An 18,815-nucleotide genomic window follows, 5' to 3' on the forward strand; every position below is an offset into this window, starting at 1 on the left:
TAAACACAGGAAAAGTTGAGTTTCAAGAGGGAGCAATTTGACAATCCAAGACACCCAAATTCAACGTGTTACTACAGCTCCTCTCGGGTGTAAGTACGGGTGGACCGCACCCACTAAAGCTACGAGCTGTGTGCTAGATGAGGTAATTCAGCGCAGCTAACGATACGGGCACCTCTGAGGTGGACAGGATGAGGTTCCATGATGATGTCATTACATGCAGCAGGTCGGAAAAATCAAAGAAATGTACAAGCAAAAGCCTCCAATTTGTCTTTGCCCATAACGGGCTCCACTCCGTGGATCAGGCCACCGCTGTGAAAACAAAACACTTGTTCCCTGCAGCACGTGTGCAGCAGGAGAGATAAACAAACACACACACACACAGGCGTCTTTTGGGGACTGAGGTGTCCACTGAGTCTGCGACAGCAGCTGGAGAGCCGTGATGTTTCTTTTGTAAACCTGCCAAGAGTTGAAAGGACGGGCAGATCCAAGAATTAGGGATTAATCAAGGATTAAGCCCCTTGATTGCTGCACGAATACATGAGAGGCAAGAGGGGCGGCCTGTTGAATTCAGCACGACCACGGCATGTTATGGGCACACTATTTTCTCCCGTGACAGTTATGTGTCTGTGTTTGTCTGATAGACATCACATAGTTTCATTCTTTAATTGGGGAGTAGGCCTTTCCACAACTCTTCCATTGTTGAAAGTCAGCAGTGATTCTTTTCTCTTTTCTCTACACGAAATTCACAAGGTGAAAAAGCAAATATCAAATTCTTAATACTTCAAAAATCATTTGCTGGTGAGAAATTACCTCTCTGATATCTGTAAGCTTAATATGAAGCTAAAGCAAGCAGGTAAAAAGCCAAGCTCTGCATGAAGAGGAAAGCTAATAACAGATATGGGAGGGGTTTGAATCTTTTTACTTCCGCAGGTAGAAAGTATACCCAAGCTATTACTTAAATATTCCAGTACTAGTGAGTACTTTCTTTAAATTATTTAATTTAAAAGAAACCTCTGTCAGCACTGCTCCACTGTCTGTCCCTGTCTGCGTTTGGGTGCATTTTATTATCATTATATTCTGTATATACTGAAAACTACATTCATGTCATTGTTGTCCAGCAGACAAGGAACGGTTGCCTTTAACGGCTGAAAAGCTGCTACAAAGACAATAACATTTGTGACTTCGTATTCGCCGTGACGCAAAGGTCGGGTAGGAGAAGGAAACGCTGACGGCCATATTTGGGAAGAGCGGGAAACGCGAGCTGCCGTTTGTTTGGGGCTCACGTGACTGTTGAGCACGAAAACAATGGCAGTGGAATATGGTTTGCACAGATGACGGAGAGGAAGGAAGCGTGAACGAAGCGACTCGGCGAAGGGATCCGGCCTGAGGGCAGGCCGTCCACTGTATGGACTCAAAGACGCAAAATGTGGACACACGAGTTGTGTGTTGTGGAGACAAAGAGCCCGTCAGCGGGCGGCAGAACGGAGAGGAAACAGGCCGATAGAGGAGATAACAAGGTTCCTTTTTGGGGGGAAAAAGAAGCTGTCAAAACAGATGGCAGCTGGTAAAGAGGATTAGGCTGTTAGTACTACCGTTTCCAACACCACTTCAGACCGACCAACCCCCCCCCTGAACACGGACTCACACAAGTAGCCCATCGTCTCATCCCGACCCAATAACCCCGGCTCACACTCAAGTGTCTCACTCGACCGGGGCTCCGCTTCTGAGGACAACAGGACAGCTGGGATCAGGACGAGCTGTGATCGTCCCCGTTTGCTCTGTTTGTACGGGAGTCCATATATCCCCTACTGGTTATGGTAATGACTGTGGTACTCGGGGGGGGATCCGGGAACACGGTGACATAAAAGGGGCAAAGCGTTCAAACGGACAGTTTTAAACAAGAATACGATAATCTCAAAAGTATTTTAGGATGTGCTCTCGTTTGCTTTCTTGCTGATGGTTAAACGAGACATTCAACATCACTCAAGCCACGGCGGATCGGTCCAAGTTTTTAAAAGAAATCGGCACTTCTGAAGCTCACAAATGAACACACTATATCTTTGTTTGCTCAGTAAAACAATGAAAGTGTAGAAACAGCAAGCTGTGCTGGTGCACAGATGCAGTGTAACTGTGTTCAGCCTTTATGCTCAGCTCAGATGAACTACGCTGTGCGCATGCTTGGAGTAGATTAGTGTGTATTTAGTGAGTCCTTCCAATCCTCTCATCTCTCTGCAAGGACGCAGACATTCGCCAAAATGTCTAGTGGTCTTATTGGCACCTTTTCCACAGCAACTTCGTCCACGCGTCTGTTCATTAATCGGTAAATGGGAGCTCATCGATCACTCGAATGCTCAATTCAATCTCTAATACGCATGAGAAAAATCCAGAGACAACATGTGTTACTTCATCAGTTGGTTGGTTTATTTATCTTTAGCAATGACACCAAATGTACTCTACTGTTTTCACTTGCTTTCATAAGAGATGCATTTTGAATTGTAAACAGTGAAAATGATAAATTGCCTTTCAGAGAACTCCTTACAAGCAGTGTATGACCAGGGAAAAGAGCAGATGGCTCCTGCTCTCGCTCACCTACTTTATCCTTCTTTTCAAACAATACACGGCATCTTAAAGTTTTGAGTCTCTCATATTTACATAAATACAGCCGGGTCCCACATACGCCAGCAGAGACCTATAGGCTTTGTTTTTGTTTATTTTTAATGTGTTATCACATCGTTTTTTTTTTTTAAGAATTATATTTACAACCAAAATGCCCCCCGGCTGCCTGCTGCCAGGGGTTGTAACACAGTTAGAATCACTCGCTTAAAATGCATTAAACTACTTATGCTTCTTAAAGTTTACGTTGTAAGTCAACCTTATAGCAATACGTTTTTGTTTTTCTCTTAACAAAATAAAGTTAAACAGAGCTCAAGCCGTTCGTCTTCCCCCAGAAAAACCTCCACATCATCCGAATAAATGCACAACCCAAACATAATAATAACATAAAAAAAACAATATTGCACTTAAAGGTCAGGACAGCACTGGACCTGTTTGGTGGTTAAGAGGAAAGTGAGAGCTTGTAGCTGAGTGCTTTGGAGGAGGTGAGGGTGTCTGTAAAAGCATCCAGCAAGTTAATCTAAATAAATAGGCAAACTTTTGTACAACATTTTTTTTCCCACTGAATACTAAAAACCAGCAAACCTCTTGTGTATTGCTCAGTAGAACTAAGGAGTGCAGGTTGGAACCCTAAAGCATATAAAAACAGTGAGTGTGTAAAAAATAAAACAGAAGTAAAACCAAGGTGGAACCTGTTATGGCAATGACCTGAGAATACTTCCTCGATTAGTCCAGAATGAGCTACAATGTTAAATGGAAATGTTGTCGGGCTGCACAGAACGTTTTCTTCTTTTTCTTCTCCAGGTTTTTTTTTTTCTTGTCGTATGCAGTCTTAAAAGACTGGTGGTCTTTTTCTTCTTCCGTTGCCGGCTTTGAATGTGACTTTGAATGTCTTTCGACATCGTCCGGTTCCTCCCAGCTCCGGTCCGTCCGTTATCCGCCGCCGTCCTTCGCCCTTCTCCGTCTCTGTGTGTCTTCGTCCCGGTGGGACGCTTGTCCGCAGTCTTGCGATGAGCTGAATAAGGTCGAAGCTGTTTGTAGAAGCTTTTGTGGAGGGTGTTGGTGTTTTAAGATGCGTGTGAAAAAAAACCTTAACAGCAACTTTAAATCAGACATATTGTTTTTTTTGTCCCCCTCCGTCATACAGTTTGAGTCTGATAAAAAAAAAAAAAAAAAACACACCCAAAGAAAACGAAGTTTGTGTCGTACCGACAGAGCTGAGGCGGCTTCACAGAGAACGTGGCGGAGGAAAGGAAGGGATTTAAAGTGTGAGTATTAAGAGGCAATTAAAGAAAAAAAATAAGTGAAAAACAGTACCGGACTGTCTTCATGTCTGCAGGTTGTTGTTTTTTTTTTAGACCGACTCCCCCCTCTCCCCCCCCCCCCCTCCCCCGTTTCTCCAGTGCGTAGAAATCACGCGCAAAAGACTTGACAGCACAAAAAGAGACAGACAGTGATCAGACGAGACGTCCGGCTCCGCCCCCTCGTTTGCGGGCTTCTGGATCTTTTGTGTCCCCCATCCATCCATTCATCCATTCATCGGTCCACTCATTCATCCTCCCACCTGGTGACTGTGTAAACTACATTCCTTTGCAGTGCCGTAGCTTTGCCGCGTCCCTCTCACACAACCCAACAGCAACAAAACAAAATCATAGTGGACAGGATGACATACACAAAGCAACTTGTAAAAAAAAAAGAAAAGAAGGCAAAACAAAGACCCTCGCATCCCACCCACCCTCTCTACTTTTTTTCAAGTCTGACCCTTTCTCTTTCATGTTCCCCTCCTCCTTTGATCGTCTCCTGGTGCCTTATGAGGAAGATGAAGTCGAGGTGGAGCTGGCCTTTTTTTGGTTGATTAAGTCCACGTAGAGTTCTGAGCGCAGGAAGCGGGGGTATGAGTCTTTCTCCATCAGCCCGTATATCCGCCTCTGCGCCAGCTCAAAGCAGGAGCGCGTCACATTCTGCAGGTTGTCCTTAGTGTGGTCTCTGGTGTACGAATCCAGATTTACCTGATGAGGAAAAAAGCAAAACAAGTGAGCGAAGTGTGACATAGTGTGAGGAAATATGAGGAGCAGGAGGTTTCCATCCCATTTCTTTTCCAGTATCCACGTGCGGCGCGCGCTCCCACTCACCTCTTTACAAGACTGGATGGCGATGTACTCTGCAAAGATTTTTTTGGCTTTTGACGCCATCTTGGATTGCGACTTGACCTTCTTGTATTCTTCGCAGGCGAGCCAGAATTCCAGATTCTCCTCGCTGAACTCGGTGCGAAGGAAAGCTCTGAACGCTGCCAGGCCATCTGAGGGAAAGCAGAGAGGAGGATGAGAACAAACAAGAGGAGAGTTGACTGGAGCGCCATGGCAACCTCGCAGCCCGAGCGCTCCTCGCGGTTTCAGGCCCCCCAAAATAGCTCCGTGACGGCCTATTCGAGTCGCGTGGTTCGGAATAAAGTTGGACATTGAAAACCCTAACAGCACTAATCAAAGTCCTCAAAGTCATTTAACACGTCAGCATGACTTTCTCCACGTTCCCCTTTACACATGCCGCGAATGGACAATGAGACGTGTGAGTGGGGGGGAAACGGCTAATTCTTCGGGCCTTTTCAGTTTCAGTCAATGACTTGAGGCAGAAGGCATCCAGAGAGAAAGAATAGCAGGAAGCCGCGTCCGCCCACTTCTCCCGTCTGCACCTTTCCGTTCCCATGAATCACCCACGCTGATTTAGCAGAGGCCAGTGCAAACCGTCATCTCTTACCTCACTCTGGTGAGCAGGAGTGAGGTAAGAGGTGGAGACGAGGGAAAAGAAATGGGGAGAAGAAAGAGGCCAACGGAGCCCAAATGAGGAGCAGATGTAGGGCTGGATTTGTATCAGCTTATCATACAAATTGTGGTTTGATTGTGGAAGATGATACAAAAAACGGCAAAACCGGTTGCATGTGTTAGTCTTGACTCCTTGCTTTGTAACGCGTATAGACTCTGTCCGTTGGGATTTGGAAAACTTGATGCAAGCTGCCCGTTCACTGCAGCACTGTGTGTGTGTGTGTGTGTGTGTGTGTGTGTGTGTGTGTGTGTGTGTGTGTGTGTGTGTGTGTGTGTGTGTGCGTGATCCATATAGGAGTCCTTGCATGCGTCCTGTGACCGCCATCCTCCCCCCACCAGCTCATGAAAGCACTGTATGTCTACATGCACCCACTCCCGAGGAAATATTGCACTGAATCAGTTCAAACAATCAAAACAAAAAGAAAGACAGCTGATTTCAATGTGTGTAAAAGGAGGGAGAAGATGTAAGACAAAAAAAAGAGAAAAGGGAGTGAAATGAATTGTATGCAACTTACATTTGTGAGTCAGCAGCTTGTCAAGTGAGTCCCCCCATTTCAGTGCTTCCTCCGGGGTGGGCCTGCAGATAAAAGCAGAGCGGTTCTTTAACAAGCCCATCTCAGTCAGGTTTCTCATTGTGTGACCCATCCGCAGGACTTTGCTGGATAGATGAGTGCAGACGGAGTTGGTAATTCCTCTCTGTCGCTTCCTTCCACTCTGGGCTGTGACTGCCGTTCTTCCCCCTCTCATGCGCTCTGTCTGCCAGAGCCAACGGCACCGAGAGCCTTTAGCTTTTCTGCTTCAGTCTGGTGGGGGGGGGGGGGAGGAGGCTCTTATATTCCCACTGACTGCAAGTAAGCAAGGCAGGAGGGGAGGGGCTCCGGTCGACCAATGGGGATGTTTGAAGTGGCCTCCCCCCCTCACCAGTGTCTGCCTGCCCCCTGCTGCCTCTCATTCCTCCTCTTCACAGCTCTCTGTAATCCGCATCCAACGCTTTACTTGGCTCAGTAAGAAAAATGTTGCTACAGAGTTTCGGGAACATTTTTAGCCAATTTCGAAATTTGTTTGTGCCATTTTAAATTAGAATACAACAAAAAAAAATGTATTCTGACAAATCATACAGCATTTGTTCTATAACTGTTATGTCTTTTAAAACATGAATGCATGAAGAAGCTGCTTGGAAAACGTGTATTTATTAAGGTACAATAATGTAATATATGACATATATTTCAATGTAACTACACAGAGGACATTTACGGAAGCCTGGCGCCAAATAACTTGTTTTAGGTTCCTTAAGCTACAGTAAGCGGGCATCTAAACCTAGAAACTATGGTAAATTGAGCTCTGATTTTCATGATATACAACCCAAATAAAATATCCATCATTTTATTCACGTCACACAGCGCTCGTGTCCATGCTACCGACCACATGGCTCCCAAGGCCGGGTCATCACAGGCCGTGGCGACACCCGGAACACAGTCTCACCCACATGCGCATGCTGTCAGGAAGTGGCCACTTACTTGACTGACTTCATGGATTTGTCTAACTTGCTGGCTGGGTTGCTTCCTGGGGATTCATTCCTCCTCCGCAGGAAAGCCAGCCGGTTCTTCATGTCTTTGGCCCTGGGTGAAGGGAAGAGTGACGAGAGAAAGAGGGAGAGAGTTGGCGAGGGAGGGAAGGGTGAGAGAAAGATTTGTGATCACAGAAAGACAGGGGGGACGTCGAGGTGGGACAAAGGGAGGGGGAATGGAAAGAGGGTGAAAGGATTGATAGAGGAGGTGGACAAAAAAAAAAAAAGACATGGGAAGAAAGTGTGTTGAGTCCGAGTCCAAAGTCCACAATCAAGACAATCCAAGGCATGGGAGTCACCAATTAAGTTCTTCAGCACTGTAAGTCCACATGAAAAGCAAACCCGCAAAACCCAGAAAAGTGGAAAATAAATGTCTCGTTGTGTACATTTTAGCCTTCAGCCAGGTGTGTCGGTACGCCGGGACAGAGAGCTTTTCCAAAAGGCGGATGTCAAGATCCCTTTCCCTCGCTTCGCGTCACTGTGTCGCCTGTCAATCTGACGCCGCTAACAGCCTCTCCTGAAGATGTGTCCCTGGCAGGTTCCTCGGCAGGGACTGAGCGAATGTGGCAGGGAAGGAGGAGAGAGACTCAATCCTCACTCCTCTGTTTCATCACGCCAGTCTCCATGTGCCTAGAGGGGTTGCTGAGAGGGAGCTGACCCAGGACTGAGGTAACAGGGCACAGTGACCTCCTCACGCCTCTACTTCCCTGCAGCAGCAGCAGCAGCAGCATCCGAAATCCCCCTGACCGGCCACCCCACCTGTTTCACCTTTCTCCATCTCTCACACACACACACACACACACACAGATCCGTCTGCACATGCGCCGCCTCAAATCTCACACAAGGAGATCCACCTATCCTCAGTCCCCATGGGGTCCTTCAAGGATCCTGCGCATTCCACACAATCCCATGGTACGTGTCCTGGCTTTTCCCCGACCTGGAGCACGTGCTGCCTCGCTGGGATGTGACCTCACTCAACACCCATTTCCTGAGTCCCCGCTTTTGATTTCCACTGTGGATTGGCTGGCCCGCTAATAATGCAGCCGCGCGCTCACTGGCCCTAATCACTGCAAGCGGTGCCACTGCCAACCGGCGAACCCCAGGAGGGCACGCACACCCCAAATTAAGAAACAAGGCTTCCACTTATAGACACTTATCGTTCAAACATGCACACTCAGGGGGGCTGGAGAGGGGGAGGGGGAGGGTTTGGGAGGGCGGAAGAACACGCAACTGCGGATTAGCGCAAGCGCTGTACTTGGACGCTTCCTAGAAAGGGGAGAGGGGGGGGGTTGAAACAGAAACATGTCGCACCTGTGCCAACTCATGCCCACTTCACTGGTGCTTTCATGCCAGTCGCAGATGTTGGAAAACTCCCAGTCTCCACCAGTGGCTGCATGTGTATGTGGGAAGTGGGGAGGTGGAGATCATTTGTGCACGTGTAAATGTGAGGCGGTCACACAACGTGGCAGGGCGAGCTGAACAGGCAGCACAGTCAGTTTTTCCAACTGCGGCGTGGGCAGGAAAGGTAGAAACATGACCTTAAACATGACACGACGCGACTGCACGAGCTGTTGGAAGCAGCGGCTGAATAGCTCCTTGAAAGTCAGGATAAGTGTGACTTTGTGGCTGCATCGATTCGGGCGTGTTTTAGGCCCTGGTTCACTTGGTGTGGATTGATTTAGTCGACGCAGAGAGACCTTTTTGGGGGGGGGTAAGAGAGGGGAATTTCAGACTTATACTTGATGAATTTATTTATTCATTACCAACAAAAATAAGCGCACAAATGGTGCGCATCTAGAAAAAGTGGGAATTTCTTTCCTTATCACAATTAAGAAATGTGTAAGAAAGCAGCCGAGAGATCAAAAGAGAATTAAACAATCAAAAATTGACCTAATCCTGAGGACGTCCATACAGCATACGTAGAGGAGCGATGAATCATCCATTGATTGAACTCCCAGAAGTGCCTGAAGCCGGCTCAAACTGACGAACACAATCCAGACCCCTCTTTCGTCTGAACAGAACAAGGAGCTCTAATAATGGATCCCTGTGAATAGCTCCCACTTGCCATTATGTCTGGCTTCCTACAGGCTGAGACAGTGTGGCTATGATGCGACAGTGATGTCATGGAGACGTTTTTAAGAGAAATGTATGTTTCTACCCTGCCACCATGTGGGTGTCAATGGATATTGCAAACACAAACATTTTCCTCCCTCTGGCAGCACAGATTTATTACATGGTATTTTTCTCTAACCAATAGTAGGTCGCAGGAAATAATTTCAGCTCAATTCATATCATGTTTCATCCCTCCGAAACTCAAATCCAGCAGTGTTCTTGGAAACCAGCGATGCCTTTTACACAATATGTAGATGCCTCATTTAAAGCCAAACACACTTTGTGGCAACACAGACTGCAGAGACATTTCCTCTTTTGTAATTCTGCATGTTTGCTGCAGGAGGTGCGAGAAACTCGACTGATCCGTCAATTGGTGAATTAGCTCAATGGGAGTCAACAGAAACTCACATATTACGGAGGAATCCACATGAAACTCCTCCCTCAATGTGAGCAGACACAGTCTGCATCCTCCTGTGATGTCTGCGTCCTCCACAGGTAGACGTTTGAATTGTTATAACACCTGAGATATGCAATATCAGCTGCTTAAATAAAAATAAAGGAAACGTTCCCCAGGTGATGATCCTTAAATTAGACTTTAAAAAGTGATGAAGCCCGCTTTAAAACCACCACGGTTACAGACACTTTATTATCGCTTCTGCTCATCATCAGAGATGAAAAGCAGTGTTGGGGTCAAAGATACTGTGCCCGGTGCTCTCGACCCCTCTGCTCTTTATCTGCCAATGATGCGTCTCACAGTCATGGTCGTGCACGCGCCCGAGTGTTTAAGAGAGAGAACCAGAGGTCTTTTGGATCCGCAATTATCCGCAGGTTTCCTGTTCTCTTTATTCCCTCTTTGCTTGGCTCACATTAGCCGCTATAATAGCACGCCGCCGGCTATTCCTGGTGTTCCGAAAAGTAGGCCGCACTCCCAGGGAAAGGGGCTGAGGGAGCACATGGACAGACAGACAGACAGACCTGTCTGTCCCATACAAGCAGAATCCAAATCCGCTGCTCCACTTCATCCCACTTTTGTCGCCCGCTCCGCGAGGCTTAGCCGCGCACAATGAGAGAACGTCCACCCCTTTGTAAAGCCCCGACATCGACGAGTTCAAAAGAGCGACTGAAATACAGATGACGAGATCATGTTTTCATGCCCTCTGCCGCTTTCTATTTACAGAAGGCTGCGTTGCCTGTGAAGGGCCACACAAACAGCACTGTGCACCAAAGCGGCTCAGTTTGGGTCAAGGGATTGTGTCACTGTGTCTGCTACGTTTCGATAACATTTGTACCGTTCGTGAACCATCGGCTGCACTTTACTTCATAGACAAAAACAGTCTGGAGGATGCGACGGCTCCCAAAGCACAAGGAGCCCCTTGACAACGTGATAGAGCAACAAAAAAGGGAATTGTCCTCATTTCAATCCATAAATGTTTCCTCATTCACAGTCTCACCCAATCAAGACTCTATTTCTGCGCTAACTCACCTTCCCACCCACACAGACCACATGAGCGATCCTATTCCTGAAATCCAGGCTGCGTATAATAAGAAAAAGGGGCAGCCTCAAATTAGAACTTAGAGCTGCTTCCTCCAAAATAGTTTGTGCGCTTCAGCCTCGCGGGGGACACCTTCACCCCCCTCACTGCGACTGTCAGATGAGATCCACCGAGAGGTCACATAGCCTCCTACCAGCGTCGATTCCTATGAGGCAGCACCCCCCCCCCCCCCGTCTCCCCCCCTCCCCTGCCTTCCGATTCAAATTCTTGACAATTAAAGTCGAGCAGAGGCATACAAACACACACACACATCCGCTGCCTCGCTCTTACCTTTCCAGGTACTTCTCTGAGAAATCAACCATAGTGTGAAACATGGGTGCCGGCCTGTACGCAGGTTCACTTGTTGTGTGTAGGAATTAGACCGCATGTAAGCGTGTGTCAGGAGGACCGGTGCTCGGGGCCCGAGGGGTTTGTTTGACAATCACATTCCTCTATCCTCTGAGAGGATATGGTGGAGCTTTATATACTCCGGGGGGGGTCTGGGGAAGGCGGACCCTGGGCTCACCCAATCACCGCGCGGTGTTTAGGGAGGACGGATTCCTTCCACGGGGGCCTGCATGTCTTGTCTTTCAGTTTTATGGGAAAAAATGACTTGACTAATGGAGTGATCTCTTCATGTGTCCCAGATGAGGAGTAGCGGTCGGGCGCCGTGCTCAATTGCGGTTAAGTTGCATTGTGGGTAATGTGGAAAATCCTTTTTCACAAGCAAGAAGAATGAGTGAAATTAAAAAAACAAAGTCCAACAATGTGTGCAGTGCTAAATGGCTGGAGCATAATTTGAAAGAACTACATTTTTGTCTTTGATTCAGTACTTGCAATTGTCTATAAATGACATATTGGTTTTGATTGGTTCTCAACACTAATTGCACAAGGAGAACGTTGCACATGATTGCACACAAAAGGGGCGTAACACACCCCAAATGTCAGCGTATACACAGATGTATGTGTATTTATGCTGTGTAATACACTGCCATCTCAATCTGTATGTCCTGCCTTTATTACTAAATCCTACACCAGTATTATTCAGTGAACTATTGGTGTCCCTGTAAACTTAAAATAATCTGTCGACTTCTTATGTTTCTGTTACTCTGATGCACTACCAGATGGAAAGAAGGAGAAGGGAAGCAGAACACCTGGACGGAGTAAAAACAAAAGGTGACGATGTAGTGGGGAGAGACAGAGATAAAATGGACAATTTCAGGAAAACAGCTGTGCTGAACCCACAGGAAGTCAAATGTGCAGCGAGGGGAGAAGAAAGGAGTGAAGGAAATGAGAAAATGTGGAAAAGTAGTAACGGTGCAGGGGGAAAGAAGTAGAGCAGGAGAGTGGGGACCAGACCGGTGTCTTTGTCATCGTTAATGACGCATGAGAGGCTCGCTGCTTGGTTGGTGAAGGGGGAGGACGTCTCAAAGAGGACACAAGTTATGTGCTCTGACGTTTAACTTTCGCCTTTGAGTGAAAAATGCTATTCTATTCTACAAGCGGTATTTAAATTGGGTATTTTTACAAGTTTCGATCAAACTTCCTCTCACAAATGCTGATTATGGTAATTAAAAGAAGAAGAAGAGCGTTTGTTTACGGCCATGTTACCTCTAACTGCCCAAATCGACCACTTCATACGTGTGAGAAGAAAAGAAAATTCCAAAATACAGCGCGTAATGGACCCGGCAGGAGTGGAAATGACTGTGGTGCTTTTACTGGATCCCCATTTCTAAAAAGCAGATAGCCTAAAGTAAAATAACATACGGTATGATTTGATCATTTCTGATACAGCCCCTGGCTTCCACGCACTCGCTGCAATGGCTTGTTTCTATGCTACATATCAGTCTCCAACCGCTGGAGAAAAATATTTAATTTCCTTCACGCTTGGTTATATAGAAAGTCTGACATGTCTCTGTATAGCAGAGACCTATTTAGTTTGGAAACACGGTAAGATATTGCATTGAGGGTGTGTTTATTGGTTTAACTTAATATTATTCAGTAGAGCATCTCCCTCCGTATCGGTTTACAGTGTGGCATTATGAAAAAAGGGAGGAAATGGGTAAAATGCTGCAAGATGAAAGAATCCTCATGAGAGATAGCAGGCTGAAGACAAGCGCGTAAACATGTCAGGTGCTCTGAAAGATTAGCGACTTATCCTTTTTGATATTAACCAATGATGAAAAAGGGACTTTCTCCACATTTGACGAACACCTAAAATTAGTTTAACGGCTCTCAATTTCTTTATAACAAATCAGTATCCATCGCAGACACAGAGGGATATGAAATGTAATATAAGAGGAGCCAATACCATGAATCATGGTTTGTCTGCCTACTGTGGGAGAGCAAATCCCTGTTTGCTAACCCTGACCTATGACCTATGTCAACACATGCTGTATAGCTGAGTTGCTATTTGTTGTCATGAGTCAAATCGTCAGGTACACATGAGTAATATTTGTTCTGTGCATCCCGACTCGAGTTCAATACGATAAAGAGATTCCTTCTTGAGATTTCTTTCAGTTGTCCGTTTCTGCAAACTGAAAACCACGCTGCAGATTTTAAAGTAAATTAAAAAGAAAAAATAACAACTTCTGCCCGCGCAAAAGTCAAAGCTGGATACGCGTCTGTGTTTTTAACACAGATAAAGCTGCGCTGGAGCTGTTTGCAGCAGCTGACAGACACGCAAAACACTCTGGACTCAGGAAAAAATGGCTGTGGAATCTTAATCACTTAATCTACTGGCTAAACTAAACACCACAAAAACACAGCGTGTGCAGAAGAATGGGCCCCGGCCGGGCCCAAGGACAGCCTCTCACCGCGTGAAATGTGCTTTCATCTTGATGAACAGGAGCGTGAATAAGGCCCCGTCGAACAGCTGATGAGGCAGCGAGGCGTCGACACACACACACACCCAGAGGAACGCTCTTCACTCTCAACGCAAACCGCTAACATGTGAGACACACACATGGCGCCGCACTCTCACAGATATAATGGATGATAACCTTTCACAGTCCCCTTATGCCTAAAAGATGCTTCTTCATTTGCAGCTCTGTGAACCTCGGGCGGAACGTCTGACACACCGCCATTATGTGCCATTCAATAAAGAAGAGCTATTATCGGTCACCCCAAATTGATACATGTAGATCATTAACCGATATAGAGGGGAAACGGCGAGGTTTTGAATGTAGTTATTACGGCTTGGATATGAACTGACATCCTCAGTTCACTGATCCAATCCCACCAGTACCAACAGGGGTCATAGTAAGTCCAGATGTCTCAATTAGCCCCCCAAGACAGTTCGTTAACATTCACCATTAGCCTGGACAATGTAAAACACATCCCTTTCAAAATGGCTGTTAAATCAGGTGTGAAGTGTTTCCCGTTTTGCTGGATACACATGTTGGGAATTAGCATGAAAAGCAAAGGTTCACGACCGAGCATTGAAAGCAGCAGAGGTGAGTGAGGTTGTAGTTGTCAGGACGACAGATTGATCTATTGTGCTGCTTATCACTCACTCTCATTCCTCCTCCTTCTCATATGTAAATAATACATTATCTTTCATTCGAAAACCTAAAAGGCAGAGTATTGCGTTCCAAAAAAAAAGGTTGGATCTTGGGGAAAATCCAACGCCCCCCCCCCCCCCCCCCAAAAAAAAAAACGTGCCTTTCTTTATAAACAGCTTTCCCAAATGAGCAGACGGTGAAAAGGAAGTAACCACACGGCGGAAACACACAGAAAACGGCTTCATTTATGTACTTACAGGTTCTTGGATTTCTTCTTCTTTGTTCCTTCGGGGCTGACCTCACAGCTGCAGGGGGATCCGGAGCTCAGCTGGGGGGAGATGAAGGAGAGCACACACTGCATCATCCACCCTTCACACAGAAAGAGGCCCCTGTAGCCTCATGGAGATACTGTAGCCTGCGCTAGCTCCCACGGCCAACGGTCTGCTGTGCTGGCTGTGAGCTAGTGAGTCCTCAGGGGTCTAGTCCAGTTCATAACACACACACACACACACACACAGCCAGCCAGCAAAAGTTTTAATCCATAGCAGCGGTCCAGAGAGTAACTCCCACAAGGCAAAGCTCTCGGAGGTGTGCGTCCCAAACGAATAAGACTGGCTTGTGTGTGTGTGTGTGTGTGCAGCTGATGTTGTTTGTAAACAAGGTCCGACAAAGTGTGTGAGAGTGAGAGAGTGTGAACGGCTACGGTTGTTGTTTCTGCTGGCCTCCAACTGTGCCCTTAGTTTTGAAGTGTTGAGCCAAGACCCCCGGTTTCACGTTACACTCACTGCCAGCCCCGTTTTGATTGGTTGAGAGTAAAAAGGAAGTAGCTGCAGGGTGGGCAAAGGGTCAGTCTCCCCTAATCTGACGGCCTGAGGCTGCTCCATTGTATGCATGTGTGTGTGTGTGTGTGTGTGTGTGTGTGTGTGAGGCTCTAAATAATGAGCCATTGTACTACAGGAACAACCCTGTTTAATCTGTGCTAGATACTGACCACAGTTGGTAATGTTTCTATCTTTGTGGAACTCGAGTTTCCATGTTCCCAGAGAGGACATTTTGGGGAATTGAGGACATCTTTTGGCTGTCCTTCACTTCTACAAGGTTTTGTCTTGAGGTTAGAGTGACACTCTATCCCGCAACACCCCCCCCCCCCCCCCCTACCCCCTTGCAGGCTTTATAGCCGGCTGTAACGCTTCCAAATTGAGAGAAAACAACAGCTGGAATTAGGTTAAAATGGATTCCAAGTATATATAAAAACCGTTCAAACCCCAGAGGTCCCATGTACTTTCTTCATATTTTTCAAACACTTTTTTTTTATACCATCGCCATCAGCTCGGCGTCATGCTAACCACAGCTGTTGTTCTCCATCAGTGAGTAAGCTGAAACCATTTTACTGTCACCTTTGAATTCTTCAGTGGGGGCGTTGAGTCAAAAGATAAGATGTTGAGTAGAAACTCCTTCAAGGAAACAGGTTGACATTTTGGGTTTAGATTAGGATACTGCGGAAAAATAAAGGCTTAAAGCTTATGGAAAGTTATGGTTATGGTAGATGATAAAAAATCCCGTCGATGTTCCCTCTTGTTTATACTAATACAGCATTTTTTGGGAATGGCTTTGTGTGTCTCATTGTGCATAAATGCAGTGAAAATGCGCTTGTTGTGTTTGTGAGACTATCGATTAAACATATCTTTAATGTAATGTATAATTTGCATCAAATATCAACCGTGTTAATGACCCTGTTTCACCCGCAGTGACTTTGATCTGGTTACTCTTCATTATAGAAATATATATATATTATTGATTTATTCACCGCAGGTTTCAATCAGCAGCGCGGCACTGAAACTCCTCGCGTCGGGGTTGTTCATCAGACCTCTGTTCAGGACTGATGTGGGTGACTCAAAAGTGCTCGTTGACATTTGCGCGCTCTTTGCTGTTGCTGATTGTAGCCTCTTAATTGAAAGATTCAGTGGTTCCTTCTAATTCCATGTGAATGGAAATAACAGCCAGGGAATGGATTTGCGTGCTCATCACAGGATAACATCATCATTCTTCCCTCACATCTCTCCTCCTTCAAACTAAGAATCAGTTATAGTCCCTATAGGTACCATTAATCCAATCCAGTTCATTTTGTGAAGCCCAAAATACCAAACTTGCATCTGAGGGCTTTGCGAAATCAATTATTGGTATTATGATGTAGCAGTAAGCAGAATGATGATGGAAAACGGTCACTGGTGATACTAACAGCAGCAATGGATGTGGTAGTATGCTAATGTTGACTGTGATGGGTTTGTTGTGTAGAAGTTGTCCTGATAGCAGGAACAACATGCTGTTAGTGCTTCTGTTTGATGGATGAAAAGACATGTTTCACTCTACTGCACAGTGTGTGTGTGTGTGTGTGTTTGTGTGTGTGTGTTTGCTATAAGTCTCTATTCGTATGAAGTTAGTCCCTCTCTAGAATAGCCTGGTTCTTGATCTCTTCAGATGTAATGACATTTAAAATCCATTAAGAAATCAGTTATATTTGATATAAATAGAAGTAACCAAATCACTCTTCCAAAGACATCTACAAGCACAGGTCATATACGATTGCATGAGCAGGGATTGAGTCATTAAGGGTCATGGGAGACATGAAAATTGAATCAGTAATAAAGGCTGCTGGCCCCTAAGGTGCCATCAGTAAGGCTTTTTTACCCTGAAACCGCAAACAATTGGAAAACGGCCCAGACTTTGCCCTCTCCAGAGACGTTTGTCCTGATGCAGACCCCAGGACAGGATTCTCCGGGAATATCAGGAGAACAAATTATGCCGTAAGGCCACTGGACATCAGGAGGGGATCGTCTGGTCGGCCTTTGCTCGACTAGTTGCCTGCATTTAAGGAACGGATGCCGATTCCCACCAGGATGCTGCGTTCCAGCTGGATGAGAGCTCTCACACACACACACACACACATCATCGCTACCTGCCTAACACTGAAACAGGGCTGGATGCAAAATGTACGATCAAGAACATGACTACCTATCTAATTAAAACAAAATCTTACTCCTAGTGGGATAAACAACAGATTCTCAGATCAGATTCATGTCAATCAACGTATTGTAGAAATAAAAATCTTTAAGTGTATTCTTGGGTTTCTGAAAAACTACACACACACAGTCTGAGTCTTGTCTAAAAATAGCTGTACAGTGTGTTTGCATGCTCATTTATATTGACTCCTCACATGGCTCACTGAAGACCGTTAAGAAAACACAGCATCTGCCAAATACCAGATGTTGACACGCCATTAAAGGCAGTGGGACGGCCGTGCAGACACACAGATAAAGGTTTAAACCGACTGTCACGTGTCACTCGTGTGTCTTTGACGGCATTTCTACGGCCCCGTTTACTCACGCGTGTGAACGTGTGAAGCCGATCGTTTCGGAAAATCAAGTTTCCTGCAATGCTGAAGTAAGTTATCCCGTCTTTGTCTCAACAAACTGTGCATTCTTCAGCTGGGCTCTGCACTAACAAGCACATTGTAGGAACAATATTCTGCACACAGCGCGGACACATACACACCGCCGGACTGCGAATCCTCCCAACAACATGAAACCCCAGAGATGGAGAAATTCCTATCGGCCTTTGTGTGTTTAAACTTCCTAATCACCAGTTCCGACCTGGCTGCATTTCTTCTGTCCCCCTCATTCTCATTACCCTTCTTCTTCTTCTTCTTCTTCTTCTCGTCCTATTTTGAAAACAAATGGACGCGCTGGCGTCTGAACAATCTTACGAGGACCGCAGATAATCTCCCATTTTGTCTGCTTCATCCTCGGACTGGTGCTAGATGGTAGACCGTTGTTTACTCACATTGTGTGGCGCGACTACACTACCACTGTGTGTGTGTGTTTTTTTGTTAAAATGTTGGACTGACCCAGTAGCGTCATCCCACATGGCATCGTGACCCTGATTCTGACCCGAGTCAAAGCAGCTCCGATGTTGATAAACGTCTGCGCATCTCAGTCCAAGTGGAAGTAGTTGTTTTACATTTTGATAAGGTGGCTGAATAAAGACGACACGTGTTATAAGGTTTTTGTCCCACTGCTCCGTTGGATTTGGAAGTTGGAAGTTAATATTGCATGATTGAATGAACTCCACATGTGAAACAAATACTTAAACAAGGTCTGGGCCAATTGTCTTTGCAGTGACGTGAGGCTTGTACAGCATGATGAGGAATTAATCATTACTAATTTAATAATTGATTAATAGACCTCTTTATGTAGGTAAGAACATTAGTCAGGATTACATCTGTGAGGACACGCAGAAAAACATTTGTTGGCTGAGGATTTTCTGTTTGTCTATTAAAGAAAGAGGAGTCGCTGCAGGCGTAACCAAAGATGCATGTTTATCAGCACATGAAACGCATAAAATGCACTGGGAAGAATTAACTCCAATGACGATGTCTCCATGTGACTTCAAACCATACTGACGCATCTTAATCCACCGAATGCTTCCGCTATATGCAGTCAATGTGGGACATAATGTGGTTTTCTGGAATTGATTACTTTGAATCGTTTGATTCCTGTCCTGTTCACCAACTTCTCCATCTTCAATAACCTCAACATTTGTTTTATAGAGCAGATAAAATAAAAATAAGTGTGAATCAGTTCTAGGTGTTCTACGCTTCCCAGAGGATGAA

The 18,815-nt window shown here is 45.8% G+C and overlaps 1 protein-coding gene across 3 annotated transcripts; it reads right to left on the reverse strand.

Annotated features, from left to right (window-relative positions):
- Positions 1-2,399: 2,399 nt before the first annotated feature.
- Positions 2,400-14,882, reverse strand: LOC144382908 (regulator of G-protein signaling 3-like). 3 transcript variants are annotated; one of them, XM_078087739.1, is made up of 5 exons: positions 14,404-14,882; positions 6,950-7,051; positions 5,948-6,009; positions 4,746-4,912; positions 2,400-4,622 (listed from the first exon to the last, which is right to left on the reverse strand). In XM_078087739.1, exons 1-5 carry the CDS (start codon positions 14,508-14,510, stop codon positions 4,422-4,424), a joined length of 639 nt encoding a protein of 212 aa, XP_077943865.1. In that variant the 5' UTR covers positions 14,511-14,882; the 3' UTR covers positions 2,400-4,421. The 3 variants fall into 3 exon arrangements, with proteins under 3 accessions (XP_077943865.1, XP_040052798.1, XP_040052799.1); XM_040196864.2 differs by lacking the exon at positions 14,404-14,882 and adding an exon at positions 10,935-11,098; XM_040196865.2 differs by lacking the exon at positions 14,404-14,882 and adding an exon at positions 7,386-7,405.
- Between the last annotated feature and the right edge of the window lie 3,933 nt (positions 14,883-18,815).

This window comes from Gasterosteus aculeatus, chromosome 14 (genome assembly GCF_964276395.1).
Source record: "Gasterosteus aculeatus chromosome 14, fGasAcu3.hap1.1, whole genome shotgun sequence".
Classification (NCBI taxonomy): Eukaryota; Metazoa; Chordata; class Actinopteri; order Perciformes; family Gasterosteidae; genus Gasterosteus; species Gasterosteus aculeatus.